The sequence below is a fragment of the Lonchura striata genome, chromosome 8, assembly GCF_046129695.1.
Source record: "Lonchura striata isolate bLonStr1 chromosome 8, bLonStr1.mat, whole genome shotgun sequence".
In the NCBI taxonomy this organism is placed as follows: domain Eukaryota; kingdom Metazoa; phylum Chordata; class Aves; order Passeriformes; family Estrildidae; genus Lonchura; species Lonchura striata.
Window position 1 is genome coordinate 9,535,548 of NC_134610.1, and position 18,815 is coordinate 9,554,362.

An 18,815-nucleotide genomic window follows, 5' to 3' on the forward strand; every position below is an offset into this window, starting at 1 on the left:
CAGTCATAAAGAACTGCTGGAAGGCTCCCACACAGAAATAAACCATTTATAAGCTTCTATGGCCTTGTATGTAGGGTTAAGGTTAATGCTGAGGGGAGAACCTGGGTGCAGAGGAAAAGCCTGTTGCATCTGAAGACTGGAAAGAGGAAATTTTGGCTTAAATGATCCATGCCAGTCTTAAAATTCAGCTCATCAGGGATTGTGTTGTGCCAGGTTTTGGGGAGCAGGGAGCAGGTAGGTGAAGGTGTTGCCCACAACCTCTTGCTCAGCATCTTCCCCATCCATGAGGCTGCTCTGGCCCTGCTGGGGCACCCTGGGATTTTGTGGGTGACCTCAAGAGATCCAGTTACCCACATCTATTCAAGGGTTAGCTACCAAAACCATGGCTTCAGTGGGATTTGAAGCACCTGCAGCCAGCATGAGCTGCCCTCACCTCCCTGCCTTGCTCTGCAAGAGCAGGGCTTGAAAAATCTGAGGCAAAACTCCACTGGAGGATGAGAATTTTGAGTGTGGAACAGAAATCAAGCCCAGCATTTATGCACAGCCTTCTACCTACAGCAACAGCCACTGCACCCTATACACTCCATTTGGGTAATTTCAAGGGAACAGAGAGTTGAAGGTAAATTGGTTTCTCACCCAAACCCAAGCCCTACCACACCCAGGCCTGTGCTCTGGTTGTGTCACTGCCACAGTTCCCTTCCACCCCTTCAGCTGAACCCATCCACGGCTGGTGCGGGGCTGGCTCAGCACCATCACCCCAGGCACACCTGGAGGCTCTGCAGAGGAGTAACAAAAGGACAAATCCAGGTCATGGATGTTGCTGGTGCAGAATGAGGTTTGTTATTTATCTATTTATACCCACCAGGTGTGTTATTTACTTATTTATATCTAAGGGTTTGCTTGAGATCTCAGAGCAGAACGTCAGACTCGCCCGCAATGCACTGGTGCGTGTGCTGGGGATCTTGGCGTGGCCGTGCTGTGCAGAGGGGAAGCCAGGACAGAGGAAGGAGTTAAATATGGAAACAAGAGCCAGAAATACAGCAGTAACTGGACAAAATTCCTTGGAGACAAATTGTTCTGAACTAACTCAGGCTGTGATTCTGTTATCTGCTCTGCAAGAAAGAGCAGGGATATCTCTTTTTTCTCTCCCCTCACCTCCTTCTTGTCCTAGGAAGCTAAAAGAAGAGCACAAAGCAAGGTTCTTCAGGACAGTGTCCCTGAGCCATTAGCTTGTAGGTACAATTTAACTGCCACATCACTCATCTTGGCCCTGATTAGACCCAGATGAACACTTTCAATATTAATAGTCGGATGATTTAATAAAGCTGCACAAGCAGTAAAAGTAACAATACACTTCCATAAACGGGTTCCAGATGTTGCCAAGGCAAATGCTAAACATCAAAATACAAACTTCAAAAAAAAAAAAAAAAAAGTTAGGGAAAGAAAAAAAAAAAGCTGGATAAGCAAAACTTGGAACAAACTATAAACTAATTAAATGTGGGTTGAGTTTTCCAAAAATAAATTGAAGCCATAAGGATGTGATGTGAGCCAATAAATAGTACAGTTAGTCAAAGTTATTGTGGAATGACAGTTGGAAAGATGGTTTGAAGTCACCGATAGGTGGGCTCACAGCAAGCTTGGCTTCCCATCAATAGGAAGGCTTGTTCTCCTGTGCACAAGAGCAAGATCAAATCTTCTGGTATCTATAACTGGGACCCTAGAGAGGTTACTGAGAGAATATGAGATGATTTTCAAGTCAGAGAATAATGGAAAAATTATGCCAGAAGTGCCTGTTTCTCTCCTGCAATAGCAGCAGGGGTGATACCACCACCCAAGGACACCAGGATATTTTTTCCTGCATGTCAGGGCAGCCAGCCTCTCATTGCTCACAGAGCTTCCACAGCCTCTGCTTGGCCACCTGCAAAGCCCATGGAAACACCACTGCTGTAGTCAATCACCCACCCTCTTCCCCATATAGGAGTAATTGAAACAGCTCTCCGAGAGAATTCCACCCCAGTCCCATCGGTGCGGTCACAGAAGCAGCCACCCACAGCAGATGAGCTTTCTGCCAGCAGGGACTGCACCTGTAAGAACATGGAGGGGGATTTTGTGAGCCACTATCCACCACTGCAGCCCCAGAGAGCAGGTGGGTCACCCAGCACCTCACTGTGGCTCCAGTTTTCCCCACACTGTGGTCCCCAAGGAGGAAGAACCACCAAGGAGCAAGTGGTGGGTGCTTGGGGGAGCAGGCACAGCACATTTGTTACAGGCAAGGAGAAAGTGCCTCATAGCCCAAGCAAGGGCAGGAAATGCATTTTCACTGAGGGGCAGAATGAACACTTTCAGTTCTCAAGTGTTCTCCCTGCCATGGTGCTTTTGGACAGCTAAACATGCTTAAAGGAAGATATTTGGAGTGAGGTGCTACAGCACTTATCCCTGTTCCCAGCACTTCCCAAGGTGGAAGGGGACCAAGGCTTTTGTTACACAGGGCCTCTATTATAGGACCTTCAGATCATGCTCTGTCTTGCAGTGATAACTGTCCTTACATTGCTTGTATTTCTCAAGGACAAATAAAATTTGTTAGTTTTAGATTGTAAATGTTCTACAGTGAGGTCTATCCCCTCTTTTCTGCATATCTCCAAGCACCCCAGGATGGGGCTGACACTATTTCAGCAGTCACAGAGGGCTGCCCAGCTTGCTGTTACTGCAGTGGCTCTGGGAGCCCCTGCATCATCTTTTCCATGCAAGTCAGTCCACCTGTAATCCCCAGGCTTTGCACTGGGAGAGGCTAAGGCTAGGGAGATGAGCTGAGTGCTCTTTGCTTTCTCTAATGAGCAGTGCACTTAAACACAGGACTGGGGAGCAGCTCTAACTCAACCCTGCAGCCCTGTTCTTCCTGGAAACCCCCAGAGAGGTGCCCTGATGGAAACACAACCTGCACTGGGACCTGCTTTCCCACCTGGGTGAGCCTGGGCTTCGTGGTGAGTCCTGTGTCTGCCGCCAAGTTTAGGATTAGGTTTTGCTTTGGGCTTTTATCCATGGTTAGTGACACAAGTATGCAATAACAGAGCCTCATAAAATTATTATGAGAACAAACAAATTCCTTCCTTTTATATGCAGTACTTTGTTTTTAAGATTAATCCAACAGCAGAGCTGATGGGCTCTGCTCTCTTGCTGACCCATGTGAGAGCACCAGGTGTTCCCCATCACCAGGTTACTCCTGAGCTGCCTCCTCCATGATGCAACAACCAGTGCCACAATGGGCATCAGGGTAATTCCTATGCCCTGATTTCCAGGAGATTCTGTGCAGGGTCAGAAGTTCCCATGGAATTTGTTCAGCATGACCTGTGTAACAGTGATCCAGATTTCTTGCAGATTTCTTGCTGTCTTGCCTGATCTTGTTGCAGCATCCTGCTCTGCTGCAGAATCTCCCCAGAACCAGACCTCCAAGTGTTGTACTTCTATTTTGGGTGCAGCTTGGTTTCCTCCAGCAGACTCCTGTTCTCCAGTGGTGGGGTCTGGTGCTGCTTTCAGCTGCTGAACCAAAGGGTTTTTTGTGTCAGGCTGCTTTTCTCCATCCATGTGTTTTACACTCTGTCTTTATCTTTGTAGAGCAGACCAAATGGAGCTGGAAAATCTTAATATCCCAGTTTTTGCCTCTGCAAGGCACAAGCCACTGTCTCTCCCAGGAAATCCATCAGTGCTGCATTTGGATCAGGGGACCAACCCAGGTTCCACCCTCAGGTATGTGGTCCCACATCATCCTGCATAATAAATACTCAATTTGGCAGAGTACAGCATGGAGCAAGGAATGAGCCAGAAATGTTTCCTGGTGCATAAAAAAGGATTGATTTTGATTGTGTCAGACACCAGTTCTTCCAGTGCCAGGAGGACATGCACTATGCATTTCTGGTTTGCTTGGACCTTCTTCAAACAGGCTGGTAACTGACTTATTCTACCATTTATTTTTCCTTTGTGAAAATATCCCTTTAAATTCAGTGTTTAGCAAATACTGCTTAGTCCTATTACAAAGTAAATTGGGTATGGATCATAACAGCAGGCTTCTCCAGTCTCGTTCAGATGCTTAAATTACATCATGATCTAACTTCACCCAGGGGAGGGACAAGCTCTGCAGATTGTGTCTGTCCTTCTGCTTTGGTAATCTCCGGTATTTCTCGTGTGCCTTTCACAAGTTTTCTGTGTATCAGCACAGTGACTCTGCTTTTGGGGCACGGGGATGTTTTGTACTGAGGTACCCCAGGGTTGTGCCCCAACAAAGCCAGCAGCATCCAGGCAAGCTGGAATGCCAGGGGCTAGTGAGGAGATGCCTGGCCCTCGGCAGGGAGAATTCAGCCAGAGCAATTCTCTTTGATTTTGGTCAGTTGATATCTGGGTGAGGACAGGGGAGTGTGCCTGGCCCTGTACTCCTTGGGGCCACTTGTCTCCTCCATCCACTCTGACTGGATCTCAAGTTTCTTTCACAGATTTCACTTTCTGTCCCCCAAAGCTGCCCCTGCTGGGACAAGCCCTGCTCCAGCCCTTTGTGTCCCTGGGGGTGGGGATGCCAGGTCGATCAGTGTCCAGCGCTGGGGGCTGGCAGGGGGCAGCCTGGGCCAGCAGAGGGGCTGCAGGGGCAATTATTTGCCATATTGTGCTCTTGCTTGTGTTTAAAAACAACAACAGCTCAACTGACTCATAGGTCCTACAGCCTCTGAGTCATTTTTTATTTCTGGATTTCACTGCTATGCCCTTTGCAAAGAAGGGAGTTGCATGCTCTCTCTCTCTCACACACACACACACACACACACACACACACACACACATGCACACATCAAGTTCACATTTGTTTTAACTCTATAAAAACAAAAGGACTTCCATACCATTAATGAAACAGAAATTATTTGACTTCACATACCCTGGCTTTTATTTTCCATTGTATAAACTCTCCAGATGAAATAATGATGGTTGTAAAGTAAACCTCTCTTTTTTTTTTTCCTTTCCCTTTCCAGGCAGCCTCTTTTCGAAATAGCAATAGGGAGTCACTTACAGACTTGGCTTGTGCTGTGCCTGTAGTAATTAACCCCTTCATCCCTAGCTTTTCCTCGGTTGGAAGTTAGCCACGGCGTGGGTGAAGGCATCAGCAGGTCTCCTCTGGGACTAGAAGCAAAGCGGGGGAGCAGAGCAGGCAGGGAAATGTGGGAAAGGAGGCCAAGAGCTGCTCCAGGCAGAGCAGTGGTGTGTGCCTGGAGCAATACACTCAAGAGCTGGACAGCTTTCCTGGGAGAGCCAGAGTGCTGGCATTGCACAGCCAGAGGTACCTTCAGTCTCTCTACACCCCCCAGTTTTTTTGGGATTAAATCAGCACTACCATTTTGTGTTTAGCCTGGCAGTCCTGGGTCACCTCCCTTCCTTCCCACTGCCCAGGGACCGCCAGTGAAACATTCTCTCCCCTCCACACGCCACTGCAGAAATCATCTGTGGTAAATAATTAATCAGCTAATCTTGCTCTTTTTGTTTACAGGGCCGTTATGATTTTACGAAGCACTGGGAGGAACAGGACTGGGTGAGGTAATACCTTACACAGCAGCACATCCAGCTGGAGCCGGGCGTGTGAGCAGCGCCTGCCCGCAGGACGGGGTGAGCTGCCCTCCCCACGGGGGTGGCAGCTCTCCTGATAGACCCTCACCATCACACACAATCTGTCTGTCCTCAAGGCCTCCACACGTGCCACAAGCATTTTTCCTAATCACATTTATCATGCGACAGCACAACCCTGCATCCCCCCGGCACTGGATCAGATGCTTCACTGATGCCTGGTCCGGGCGGGTTGGTGACACTCACTGAGTTACTGTTCCTCTTCCCAGACTGGGTGATGTGTTTTATATTATTTCTCTTGGATTTATTAAGCATTATGTAACTGGCTAACCAATCCCGCATGCGATGCAATCATGGCTGATTTCATGTCAGTGGAAAGTAAACAAAAAAATTGCTCTGAAGTGGCTAAATTGAAATTCATTTCCACATGCAGTGCAATTCCTGGAGGATCTTTCCCATCTCCTCGTGGTTAATTTGCATCCAAGCTCTCATGCAACCCATTAGAAAAGAGTTATGGAAAAATTGCACATAGAATATGATGGTGTGTTATGAGGAAAAATTATTAAGATGAAGTTTATTTAACTTAAATATTTTTAAGCAAGTTTGTTGATTTCTGCTGTGCCTTGAAATGGGTAACACTTGCCTATTTTTTGTCTTTCAGCTGAGGAACTCAAAATGTGAAAGTTGCTCCCTAAAGGAAGTTTGGCATTAAAGTTTGAAAAATCAGGCAAGCCAACCCTGCAGCCCTGAGGTCCTGAAGCCCGGCAGGATCCAGCCCAACATGGCAAGGAAGATGTTCTGCCCTTGCTGAGCTTTGGAAGGACTTTAAATATCAGGTGAGGCAAAAACTATACCCCCATTAGACTCTGAACTCAAGCTCTTTCAGGACCACTTGCTTTCTGGTGTCATGGACAACATTGTTCCCATTAACACCAGTTTGCATCCAGAGATGTTGAGCTGAGGATGGGGGAATGTGGAAGGGATAAAACAGTAGTGGCTTTGCACTATTTCATTTGTTTTTCTCAGTGTCTTTGAAACTTTCAGCAATGTCTGAAAATGATGTGTGTGTTTCTGGATCCACTTCACTGACACGCTTCACTGAAATATCAGTAAAGTTGGTGGCTGGGGCTTACCTGGTTGCATGTTATTTGCATTATTTTTTCAGTCAGTCCCTGAGGCAGCCAAGCACCTGCTTCACCTTGGCAAGAAGCTAAGTCTAATTAAGCTGAGATGCTGTATTAGACCTGGTTGGGCTCATGGACCACGTAACATCATTTTCCAATTGCTGGGCTGGAATTTGAACATAAAGGTGGCACCAGCTGTGATCCAGGGACAGATGAGGGTGGTGAAGGGGCAGGATGGGACAGCCCTGGGGGCAGTGCTGGTGGGCAAGCTCACAGCTCCATGTGGGTGTCACCATTGCACCTATCCCTGTCCTGACTTGCTGGATGAGGAAAGCTGTCCTAAAACAAGGAGAAAACTCAAAAGTTAGGGGTTGTCCCCTCTGCTGGAGCTAGTTCATTCCTTTGTGAGATGAGCAGGGATGCTTTGCACCCTTCCTTGAAAAGACAGCTCAAAGGACGGTTGAGGATTAGAACAGAAGGTTAGTACAGGAATTCCTCACATTGCCCAGGACTGCAGCTTGAGAGTGGGGTTTTTTTAATCCCTACCTGCTGCATACTGTGGGTCATTATGTAATTATGGTCAGTACCTCCAGAGCCATGACCAGGCCAGGCAAAGCTTCCCTGGCAGACAAAAGCAGGTGTGAGTTTGCCTGGTAATACCTGTACTCATCCCTTTAGGCATTTGTCAGCCACTGGGCTATGAATGTCAGATGAGGGGAGCTATGACACAAACCAAGTTTTGCAGCCATTCTGTGTCTGAAGGTGCAACCTTGTTTGACAAATCCCTTTCATTGCATCTATGTCCTCATTTCTTTCTTGTTACTATATTCTGCTGGCCTTTCCACCCTGTTGTATTGGAAAACCCTAGAGAAAGCAAACCAAGCCAGCAGCACAGCCTGAAGTGCCTGGGAAGGAAAAAAACCCCACAGCCAGGGGTCAGCCCAAGAGAAAACCATGGATACAGTGTGGTGAACCATCACCAGCATCACAGCATGGCCCCATTGCCACAGCACCTCCCGCCAGCCCAGACAGCGCGTGAGGGGAGTGTGCCATTCTTCTTTGTCAGATGGAAAGCAAAGCAACTTATTCAGGGTCTGAGGAGGTGGGGAAATGCTGAGTTTCAGCAGTTCATAAGTAATTTTAGCAGTTCTGCCAGCACCTCTGCTTATCTGTGCCTTGCAGGGTGAGGCAATGCACTATCAGCACATCACGGCCTGGGGTGAGTGGGCTGCCAGTGGGGCTTGCAGAGGGCTGAGCTGGCACATGCCCAGTGGATGTTGCCTTCTAATGATTGGGGATTTGCATGCCATGTTTTCAGAGGGCTCCGAGATTTCAGCCCTTTGAAGAGCACTTTGCAGTGATTTGGTTTTGACCAAATTCTTAGTCTTAAAAATAAATCCATTCTCCCACCTCCCACACTGCTGGGGAGCAGGAGTCACTGCATGGCCACACACGGGTGGTTTGAGCTCATCCTGTTGCAATTTGCTGCAGAAATTGCTGAGGATTTTAGAGCACTTTTAGGACTGAGAGCTGCATGGCAGAATGCAACAGTCAACCAAATCCACTCTGCTGTTGCCATCATTTTTGTTGCTCTTGTTTCTGCAGAGGCATCACCAGTCTATCCTATATCCCAATTAACTGCAGCTTCTGCAGCTCATTCTCGGATGCAGCAGTCATGAGTTCCCCCTTTTACACAGAAAAAGCAGCAGCAATCAACCAAGTAGCAAAAACATGTGAGCTGCAAGTCAGTAGCAGACGTTGCTCTGCCTAGCCTGCTGTTAACCTACCATTCAAGTAAAACTACTGTGCAGCAGACAGTGTTTTTTTACTATTATCATCATATTATGCTCTGGAATTCAATTTTCTGTGTATTTTTCAGGCTCTGCATGAATCCTGGATTTCCATGAATAGATGGAATTGAAATGGAAAGATACCATCCAAATAGGTAAACACGTCAGAAACATTATCTGGGTCACATTTGGGCACCAGGGTTTGCTCTGTTTTAAGTGCAAATGGGCTACTGATGATTTAGATGAACCTCCTGAGGAGTGTTTGAAATTCCTGGCACACATTTGCTATCCCATCTGCTAGAAGGTCTTTGATGAGCCCACAAAGAGACATTGGACTGGAGCTGCTGCTCTTCATCTCTGGTTGGACTTCCTATGATTGACCAGTTTGTGTTTTTTGCATTTGTATTTCTTTGATTCCCAAGGAGAAAAAGGGCTTGCAAGGGACAGTGTCACAAGCTGCAGGGGCAGAGGTGTTCTGTGAACTCTCCATCCATGTGCTGTCACCAACTTGTTCCAACACTGCCAGTTCTTTATGTCTGCTAAAATTATTATGTAGAGTCATATTTTGCCCTCGTTTAGGACAGATCTAACAGTAATTAAATAATTTGTTCTCTCAGAGGGAACTTGAGGCTAGCTTGGGTTACAGATGCTAAAACTGTTTAGCACATAAGTAGATGGCATCTTCTTCTCTTTCATGCCCTTCTTCACCTGTTAAAAAATATCTTTTCAGGAGCTTGAGTTATAACACAAGCTTACCAAAACACACTGCTCAGTAGGGTTGAATTCAAATTGAATATTTTCCATTTTTTAAAGCAGCAGAGAGCTGTGGCAGGAGGGCAGGGGGACCAGGCTTGGAAAAGAATTTTTTTCAGGAATTGGAACCGAGAGTCCTGTTGACAAAGCCTGAAGTGCTTTTTCTTCACACATAGAAGTAAGAGGAGCTTGTGTGTCTTTGCAATGCCTCTCAAGAGATCCCTCTTGCAGAAGAAGGAGAAGGTTCCCACAAGTCCCAGCCCCTAGGCAGAGCTGCAGCACAGCTCCAGGGAAACTCAGCAGCTGGAGGAGATGAGGTTCAGGGGGAAAAGCTGCTCTTCCAGCATGGAAGAAATGACAAAGCAGGGAATGTTCTCTATTCCCCATCTCCTGTTCCACGATCCCATCATTTTGCAGTAGTGCCTTGTCTTTTCAGTTCAGTGTCCTGAGACATGCCACAATCTGAGTATGCTGAACAGTGCTTCTGTCCAAGAGCTGCCTCCCAGGCCACAGCCTGTTGCAGAGCTGATAGCCCTGGCAAGAGTGACGGAAGGCTCAGATGTGATGATGCTGTTCTACAAACAGGTGAGCACAGGGCACATATACAAAACCACAGCAAATGTTTGCTGAGACCTCACCCCCAGGCTAATTGCTTCTGCTTCTGGTGGGAATGTCTACATTTTCTTCTACTGAGTGCCTTTTGACATATTAAAGGCATGTCAGGAACTGAGATCCCAGGGGATCCATTGATCTTATTTCTGTGGATGCTTTTACCCTGGGTCTATTTGAAGAAGGATGATTCATTCAACTGCTTGAGCTTATGGGTCTGTGTGTCACTTCCCACTGTAAGAAGAAGGGTCTTCTTTGCTATCATGAACTGGTTGAGGCTAATTTTGGGATAGATCTAGCATGGAAAAAAATGCTTTACACAGCAAGACAGCAGCTGATTCAGTTTCTTCCATGCTGGATGCTGCTGTTTAGAGTCTCCAAGGCAGGAAGTATTATCAAGCAACATCAAACAGATGTTCCTCATCATGCTCCAGCTGCATTGACTGGCAACCTACTCAGTCAAACATTCAAGGGGGACACAGGCGTTCATTCTGCATGGACAGCAGTTTATTTAACAATCCACCTGGAAGCAGCAAAGGATCTTTTAAAAGAAATATCTGTACCAGTGCTCACTGTAAATGCACCAGAAGCTCTTGTAGTCATGGCACTCCCAAGAACCATTTCCAGGAAGGGGCCTGAGTAATCCCCCTGGTAACTCAGGAGGATAAATCATCCTGATTTTGCAGGAAATGTGAAGAAATTTTTCTCTGGATTTTCACACCTGCTCGTCACGGTATGAATCCACATTGGCAACACCATCTTTTGATGGGGTGCACAGTGAACTATGGCAATGCTGGATATGGCTAAGCATTCTGGTTTGGAATGGCTGAAGGAAGAATCGATCAGTATCAAAATCCCAGGGTCTTCCATTGTTGATAGAAAGAAAAAGCCCCTCTTCATGGCCAGGAACTCCAGCAGGTGTCTCTGGACCTTCCAGAGGCAAAGATGTAAGCATGTTGTTGCTAAAGGGAACATCTTCACAGGGATGTTGCAGGAACTGAAGAGATGAGGAGAGATTTGGATAGTGGGGCAATACCAGACATCAGCGGGTGTCAGCTCAGGTGATTGCTTCAGGGCTCTGCCCTGCCTGGACCCCAAAGCAGGGCAATAAACCAGCCCTGTTTGCTGGCTGCCATGGCTGTGCTTGCTCCCATGGCTGGCACAAGCACCTTTGTGCTGCTTTGTGTGCAGGGCATGAATTAGGGGGTGTGTGATGGTCCTGGAAGTCTGGACTCTCCAGCTCTGTGGCACGGCCTGAGCACTTGCCATTGGGTGCTGCATGGGCAGGACAATGCTCTTTGCAGGCTGAGTGAAGGCAGTCTGGAATTTCCTCCAGAAACCTTCACGCCTCACCAGCACTGAGTCTGGAGCCAAGGTGGAAGCTGTTGGGGACAGCTTTCTTTGGACATCTACTTATCCACAAAGACTGGAGTTTTGGGTACAGTAACTGACATGGAGCTAAAGAGAACATCTCCATCCACAGTGTGGGAAGGTGGGACGTCTTCCTGCAGGCGGAATGTGTCCAGTGTGATGCTGCTTCAACTGCTTTGAGAGTTGTGGTCACTTTGAGAGAGGCACAGGTAGAACTGGAGCACAGGACCCTGCAAAGTGGCACTCTGCAGCTGCCACTGCTGGAACCCCACCTCAGCTACCCACTATAGCTGGAACTTCACACCAGCCCCCCAACTACAGCATGCTGAGGCTGATTGCTTCAAATCACTCAGCTCAAATAGTGATAACATCCTTAAAAAAAAAAAAATCTTGAATACAAATAACCCTGTGTAGTCCAAGGTAGCACTTGTGTTTAGGCATGACCTTGGGCTGCTAGAGTCCATATGGGCCATAGCTTTGTGTCCAGCACAGCCTGGCAGGCTGTGGTCACAGCTGGACACATTAATGACCCACATGCCACAATGAATTTGCTGTAGTATAAATCAGCTGTCATTTGTTCCTGGCTTATGAATGGGAAGGAAAACACTGCAGTGCAACAGCTCCATGAAAGTTGAAGTCTTGGAGCCTCAAAATTGGTAGGAGCATGGGCTGCAGAGAGGATTGCACGATAAGAAGGCTCTCCCACTTCTCCTAAAATTTTGACAGTTACCAGAAACTGGCAGCAGTGTTTCAATCCTACATGGGAAGTAACAAAAAGATGAACCAACTGAAGAAGAAGAAATACGACTCTGATGTGTCCACTACACATCATTTCCAGAGGCAGGATCACAAGAGTTGACTCTGAATTCAGGGACACGCATGCAAGCAGGGCCAAGACAGCTTTCAGCCACTCCTTCACTTCCCCCTGAAGATCCCTAAGGATTTGTTATCCCACAGTTGGGGTCCAGCACGGATATAATGTAGGTTTGATAGGGCAGGCAGCCATCAGTGGTGTTATCTCCCTTCTGCAAGGAGGCCCCTTCCAGCACGAGGCTTTCACTTGGCACACGGCGCTGAACTCGGGATGTGAAAAGAGCAGAGTGTGTGGGAGCTGCTGATTTTGTCTCCTTGGTGGGACTGTTTTTTTTTAATAAAAGTATCAGATGTTGCACTTCCTTGAAAACATGACAGTCTATGGGAGAGTTCATTAGTTTATGGCAAGTTGCAACACTGTGGAGCCTGGCTGAAAGCAAATGTTATTGCAAAGAGTTATCACTAAGGGGAGAGGAAAACGATGTCCTGAGGAAATAAACTCGACAGAGCAAATCACAGAGCAATATAAAGCTGCAGAGTACAGGCAGTAGAGTGGAATTCTTTCTCAGAATAAAAGGCCCCAGTCACCTGTTTTTAATGCCAGTGTTTGCTTTCTGCATATTCAGTGAATATGTGGGATACATCTGTGCAGAACTCTAATGGGAGTAACAAGTATCGTGATTTCAGCTGGCTGGACTTATTTACTACTACTACACAAAAATGTCTTTGGGGCCATCATTAAATAGTGATAACACCAGTAAAATACCAGTAAACATCAGTTCTGTGTTTGTTGTTGGGGTTTTATTGTTAGAAAATTGTGTAGTGTAATTTCAGTTTGTACCAAATATTTCAGAAAGTATTTCTTTCCTCAAAAATACAGAGTGAAGCTTTACTGATGGTCAGCTATAGCAACGACTAGCCTGTCTCAAGTCTGAGCAAAGCTGGAGGTGCAAGGGGAGAGGAAATAGCAGTTTTCATTCATCTCACATAGCTGTACATTGCCACTCTTCTTAAACTTCAGTTAATCTAATTCACACCAAGGACTGAAAACGTAGCATCAGATTTGGAGGTGTGTAAAGGTGAATTGAAAATAAGCCATCATTTTCCTTTCTGAGTCTCATGGCACTTGTAACATTGCAGAGCACTCCAGTTCTGCATTGTCAGGGTTCTTCTTGTATCTTCCATTTTTATTTCCTAGCTGGAGAATTTGCTGCAGCTTTGCTCTTATTTAGCCTTATAGTAAGATGCACAAGTTTCTCCTTGAGGCAGTGGGATCCTGTGCCTGCTCCCAACCCAGCTACCTACACCGAGCCAATGTGGGGCTCTGGTAGCCCCTTGGAGCTTTTGAGGATGGTAATTTCTTCCTTTGTTTTGGCTGTATTAAATCAATATGACACAGATTGTCATGACCAGTCCTGCAGCCCTGTGTCCTGGGGTGGGCAGTGCCCACCTCCACATGCTGCTTAGCCTGGGAGGAGAGGTTTGCTCTGCTGCTCTGGCTCATCCTTGGACCTGCACAGCTTCTTTCTGCAAATGCCTGTGAAATGCAGGGCGACTCTTCCTTTGTCTTTTTCCTTCCCTCATCTTCTCACTGTTTGACCCAGTGTTCCTAAATTTTGCATGCACTGGTGTTGGGGTGCAATCCCAATAGAGCCCCTGCCAGAGGAGCAGGCTGGCATTTTGGTGGCACTAAAACCTCTGGTTTTAGCTCTGGTGACCTCAGAAATAAGAGGCCAACTTCTTGAACAAGCTGCCTGAGGAGCCTGGGATAGGTCAGGGATTTCTTGGGCAGATCAAAAGCCAGAGATGCTTTTCTGACAGCCCTGGAGCTCCCTGTCCTGATTTATGAATTCTATACGCTCTATATATTTAGCTAAAGAGGCTCACTGGGGGAACAGTTTTTGCAAGCAGGAAAGAACATGTGACTTCAGAAGGTCACCATCTATCAGGAGATAACCCCTCAAATGCACTCTTTGTAGAGCTATCAACCATGGCAAAGGGAGACTTGGCAAAAAAATGTTAGGATATTTTAGAAGACCAGCATTTTTAACAGGAGACCTGTTAAAAATGGGGAAGCAAATTATGGTAAAGCAAACTCAAACCCCAGGAATTGGGAACTCTGGACTTGGGGTAGCAGACCTGCAACTTCACCTCACTTCAAAAATCTTCTTTCTCTTTCTTTGGAACCTCACCAGAGCCCAAGGGGTACGGCTTGCTCTCCCTTGGTAAGTGCTACGTGCCTTGGCAGATTTGGAGTTTTAAATCCTCTTTTGGAGGCTGGATGCACAAAGGCTCTGCCAGGCTCCTGCGGCTCTTCACAGCCCTGAGAGCTGTTGTCACACCAGTGACACTTAGCTCATGTTCTTGAGGCAGTCTCCACAGGTTAGAGGGTTGTGATGCTTTGCTGTCCCCTCTGTGAGATTAAGCTGAGCTCAGCCCCATGCTGGATACAAGCCCTGTTCCTGACAGATGGAGCACAAGGGATAATTTCCCAATATTCATAGAAAATAGGGCAGGAAAGCTCCTAATTCCTACTTTTAAGGCCAGAGCATTTCCATGTGCACAATACAGTAATCCTGACATCAAATCTGTAGTTTCTGTATAGGTTACAGACTTCCAAGCATGTCGTAGTCTTGCAATCTTGAAGGCTTTGAGCAACAAATATCCACCACATCCCAAACCTGAGTAACTACCTGCTGGAACAACTTTACTGTGTTGTGCCCCATTTAGCTTCCAGTGTGCACATCTTGTTTTATCTCCGTTCCATAGAAGAGGAAGACCACTGCCAGAAAAGGTTTTCCCAAGACCTGGCCATAGATGACCAGCTCACCTCCCAGCTCTCTCCTGGCCAACCAAAAGACACTGAAAGCCTCCAGCTCCACCTGCCTGTATGACAGTTTTCCAATTCTCAATGATCCTCATATTTTCTTTGTCCTAGTCCAGTTATGTCCAGGACTGCACCAGCTCTCTGTCCTGGAGGGGTTCTCTGCTCATCTGTGTGAGGGTTTGTGTTAGCAGTGGTGAAACTACAGCTCCTGTCTTCACCTTCTGATGAAAAAGCCATATAAAAATGCTGCCCTCCAGCAGGCACTGCAATCAAGGAGAAGTTTAGGAGTGGGTATTTTGAAGCCTTGGTAGGGCTGTCCACGGAGAATTAGGGAAATTCACTTGCTGAATTTCAGTGTTCTATCAGATCAGAGCCCCTTTTTCCACTGCATATGAACTGAAATGGTCAGATGTGCTGTGGGATGGCCATTCAGTGAAGTTGGGGATTAAAGGCATAGACAGGCAGCATGGAACATAGGCTGGGGTCTCTGCTACCCTGGGGTAAAGTCTTAGGGACAGCAGCAAGGTCCCTACAAATGCTCAGCTGGAGTTATTCTGGGATAACAGAGACACAGTCTGAGCCATGTTCTCTGTGGAAGTCTTAAATCTGTACTAAGAGGAGCAACTTTGCTGCTGCCACCAAGCCAGTGCTGTCACTCATTAAAGAGAAGCTGGATGAGTGGTATGATTTGTTGACTGAAGAACAGCTGAATGTGCATATTCTGTCAGTTTGGGGAATTTGGGGAACTAGATCTTGCCTTCTCTTTTAATGTCAATGTGAAGTGGCCTCCTCGGGTATTTTTACTTTCTCAGAATGACTGTAGGGTCAATCTTAACACTAAATGCAGAGGAAGTGGATGTAGTCCCAGAAAACATCACTGGTGAGCTGAATCACAGAGAGCAAGCCCTGGCTTATTTTTTTTACCCTGTGCAGAGGCAAATTTTGTCATCATATCACTCACATAACCTTTCAGATGAACTTAGTAATCGTGATATGTTTTGGTTTGGCTTCTTTCAGATTAAAACCTTGCCTTTCAGAAAAAGGAAACCATAAGTTAAATAACTCCAAAATTAGGTATTTCTGAAGGATAGTTAGTGGTCTTCTTTCTTACCAAAAACAACCCAAGACTGTGCTTTAAATAATAACCTGTAGTAATTTCTGCTCCAAATGTGATTAAGTTAACAGGATGTTATCAGTATAGCATCCTACATTTCAAACCACACTTTAGGGTAATAGCTACAAAAATGAGTAGTAGAGATCTCCATAACTTTGAAAAATCCACCAGATACTATGTCCTGAATCTCCCCATCTGGTTCTCTCTGCTTCAACAGTTGCACCCATGGTTTTGTTTGCCTACACACAAATTACTGACCAATCATTCTTTTATTCCCTGGTCTTGTAGATAGGGGGACCCATGTAAAGTGAATGCAGATACAGATCCCTGCCCCCAGTGATTTCATTGGGATGCAAAAATACTGGAATTATAATCCTCCTTCATTATTTTGAGCAAAAAGTCATTTTAGTTGCATCGAAATTTCTATAGCAAGGGCAACAGGTCTGTGTTTGTAAGAGTTCACTTTTAAAAGTAGCGTCCATGCAAACATATAAATACATGCTTTGTAGGGATATATGCCTGTATACACATACACAGACTCTGTATATATAGAAAGACACACACACATACTTAGGAGATGTGTATATAACACTCACTTATATACAAATCCATTCCCTGTTATGAAACAATCATCAAGATATAAACAAGAAAAAGTTAAACCATGGATGGGCACATTTTCAAGTGCTGCTGGAGGGTTTTATCTACAGTATTGAAGAAGTGATATCAAAACTGAAACAGGGCACTTATTACAAAGAAATCTTTACGTAAGTGCTGGAAAGGTTTGCCGAATAACCAGATGTTGTTGCAAAGACAGTTCTCCTCCCCCCTCCCCACTTCTTTCCTTCTTTAATAGTTCGATTAATTCTGCGCATAAAGCAGGGCTGATAAAAGTTCTAAGCTGCAAACTTCACCACATCTGGACACTGTCGAAGCCAGATCGTTCAGCGGTGCACTTCAGTTGCGTTTAATCTCCCTCAATAAAATAAAAACTTCCAACAAGTAATGCTGACCTATATATATATTTTTGCACTGTAAACACTGACATCTGCGAGCTGCTCCAAGCGAGCACGCAGCGCTTTCCACCAAGCAATCGCTTGCCCCTCGCCATAAGAGAAATACGCAGCTCATGCAGTCGTAGCAGAGTATTCAGCTAAAGTCTCTGCTATTTCCAATCCTCTGGCTAATTGCTGTCAGGGGAGAAATCAAAGATTAGCTGTTTTGCTGGAGGAAGGAAAAATAAACGACCTCTCCGAGTATGTTGCTTAACATTGCCTGCCCAGAAGCATTTTTCTACTCACACAAGGAGAGCAGCAGTAAGGGAAGCAGACCCGGTCTCCTCCAGTAGCCCATTTCTGGATCGCCCTGGCGAGCAGGAGCCCGGCTCCACGGCGCTGCCCAGCTCATCCTCGCTCGCTGGAGCCGCTCTCTGCTCCTGCTGTCAAGCCCGGAGCCCCTCTTTGCGAGGCTCCCGGCTCGGGCTCGCCGGGGAGGCGGATCCAGCCCCAAAGCCCAGCTGTGCGTGGGGTCCGCCCAGGAACTGCAGTTCATGAACAAACTAAGCCTGACTCCTCTCGAAATATATACAAATATGAAAGGGGGGGTTGGGGGGGAGTAAGTCAGGCTCTGAGAAAAAGAGTTTGATTTTTATTTTTTTTCCCCCCGATGTCAATGCAGAGCTGCTCCCGGCTCCGTACAGCCCAAGGATCTTTGAAGGGGACCTAAAGGCTGCTGCATGCATCTAATCAAAAAGGCATGGGTACTCCTGCATGAGTCTTTCATCTGAATAAAGCACGTAAGGTAATGCCTCAATACTCTGAGCTGCCATTAATTCACTACTTTCCCCCCCTATTTTAGAAATTATCTTTTTAAATAAGCTTCAACGGGCTATATTTATAATAGGGATAATTAAAAGTTTTAGGGCAGCTTTTTCAGAAAGACCACATCAATGTGAGCTTAGCCTAAAATAGGTGCTTGCGACCCATTAAAGCAGCAGGATTTAAAGATATATGTTTTCCTGAATCAGGGCCTAAAATAATAACATAGGGCATTTAAATATCTGCTTTCTGCCCAAGATCTCTGACTGCTCTGCAAAAACTAGTAAGAAATATTATCCCACTTAAAAAAGGGAAACTGTGAAATGTATCAGAATTCTGACTTGCCTTGGTTGTTAACACAATCGATCAGTGGTAAAAGGAGGAGTAAAGTCCTCAAACTCTTGCCCTATGATTGACCCCAATCCTTCAGATCAATGTATTTGAGAGTGGCAAAGAGATGTTGTTATTAAGGCTTTTTGCAGGCAAAAAATAAGATAATATTTTGTAGTTACTGAAAATACACTGAGTGATTTTAATGCATACACTGTATTCTAATTCAGTGAATCTCCAGCTTTTTATTTACCCATTTTACAATTAATTTTTTGGTTCACTAATCAATTTGAGATGGATAGGTGGTGTACCTATTGTGTGTGTATTCATTATGGTGAATGTTTTCCTCCATTGGACTTGAAGGCCCTTTCTTTGTATCCATCTTGCTGATAACTTGCACCCACTTGTTTTGTAAATTTTATATAAAAGATTCTGTTAGTGTGTTAAATAATGATATCTCTTTTCCCTTCTTCTGTGTTTAAAAAGGAAAAAGAGGAGATGTTAGCTGTGGTACAGGCACAGCTGATGAACATAAAGTGTTCTCCTGTGCCATGGTGACACAGACATGCCTCTGCAGAGGTTTCTTGGTCTGCTCTGACTTGCTCCAGGGTGCCCAGACCCAAGTCAGCTCAGCCTGACCTCTTGGGGAAATGCCTGCATGTCCCTGGTCCAAGC

General features: G+C 45.9%; 1 protein-coding gene and 1 long non-coding RNA gene across 2 annotated transcripts in view; one reads left to right on the plus strand and one right to left on the minus strand.

Annotated features, from left to right (window-relative positions):
- Positions 1-17,522, minus strand: part of LOC110468281 (TGF-beta receptor type-2) — a 30,731-nt gene extending 13,209 nt beyond the window's left edge. Inside the window, exon 1 of the mRNA XM_021526032.3 lies at positions 17,295-17,522. Coding sequence (XP_021381707.2) covers positions 17,295-17,400 — 106 coding nt within the window. The 5' untranslated portion in view covers positions 17,401-17,522. The remainder of the gene's footprint in view (positions 1-17,294) is intronic.
- Positions 6,261-17,931, plus strand: LOC116183864 (uncharacterized). The gene is made up of 3 exons (XR_004148560.2): positions 6,261-6,431; positions 8,599-8,664; positions 17,671-17,931. It is a non-coding gene; the product is annotated as an uncharacterized LOC116183864 (long non-coding RNA).
- The last annotated feature ends 884 nt before the right edge of the window (positions 17,932-18,815 follow it).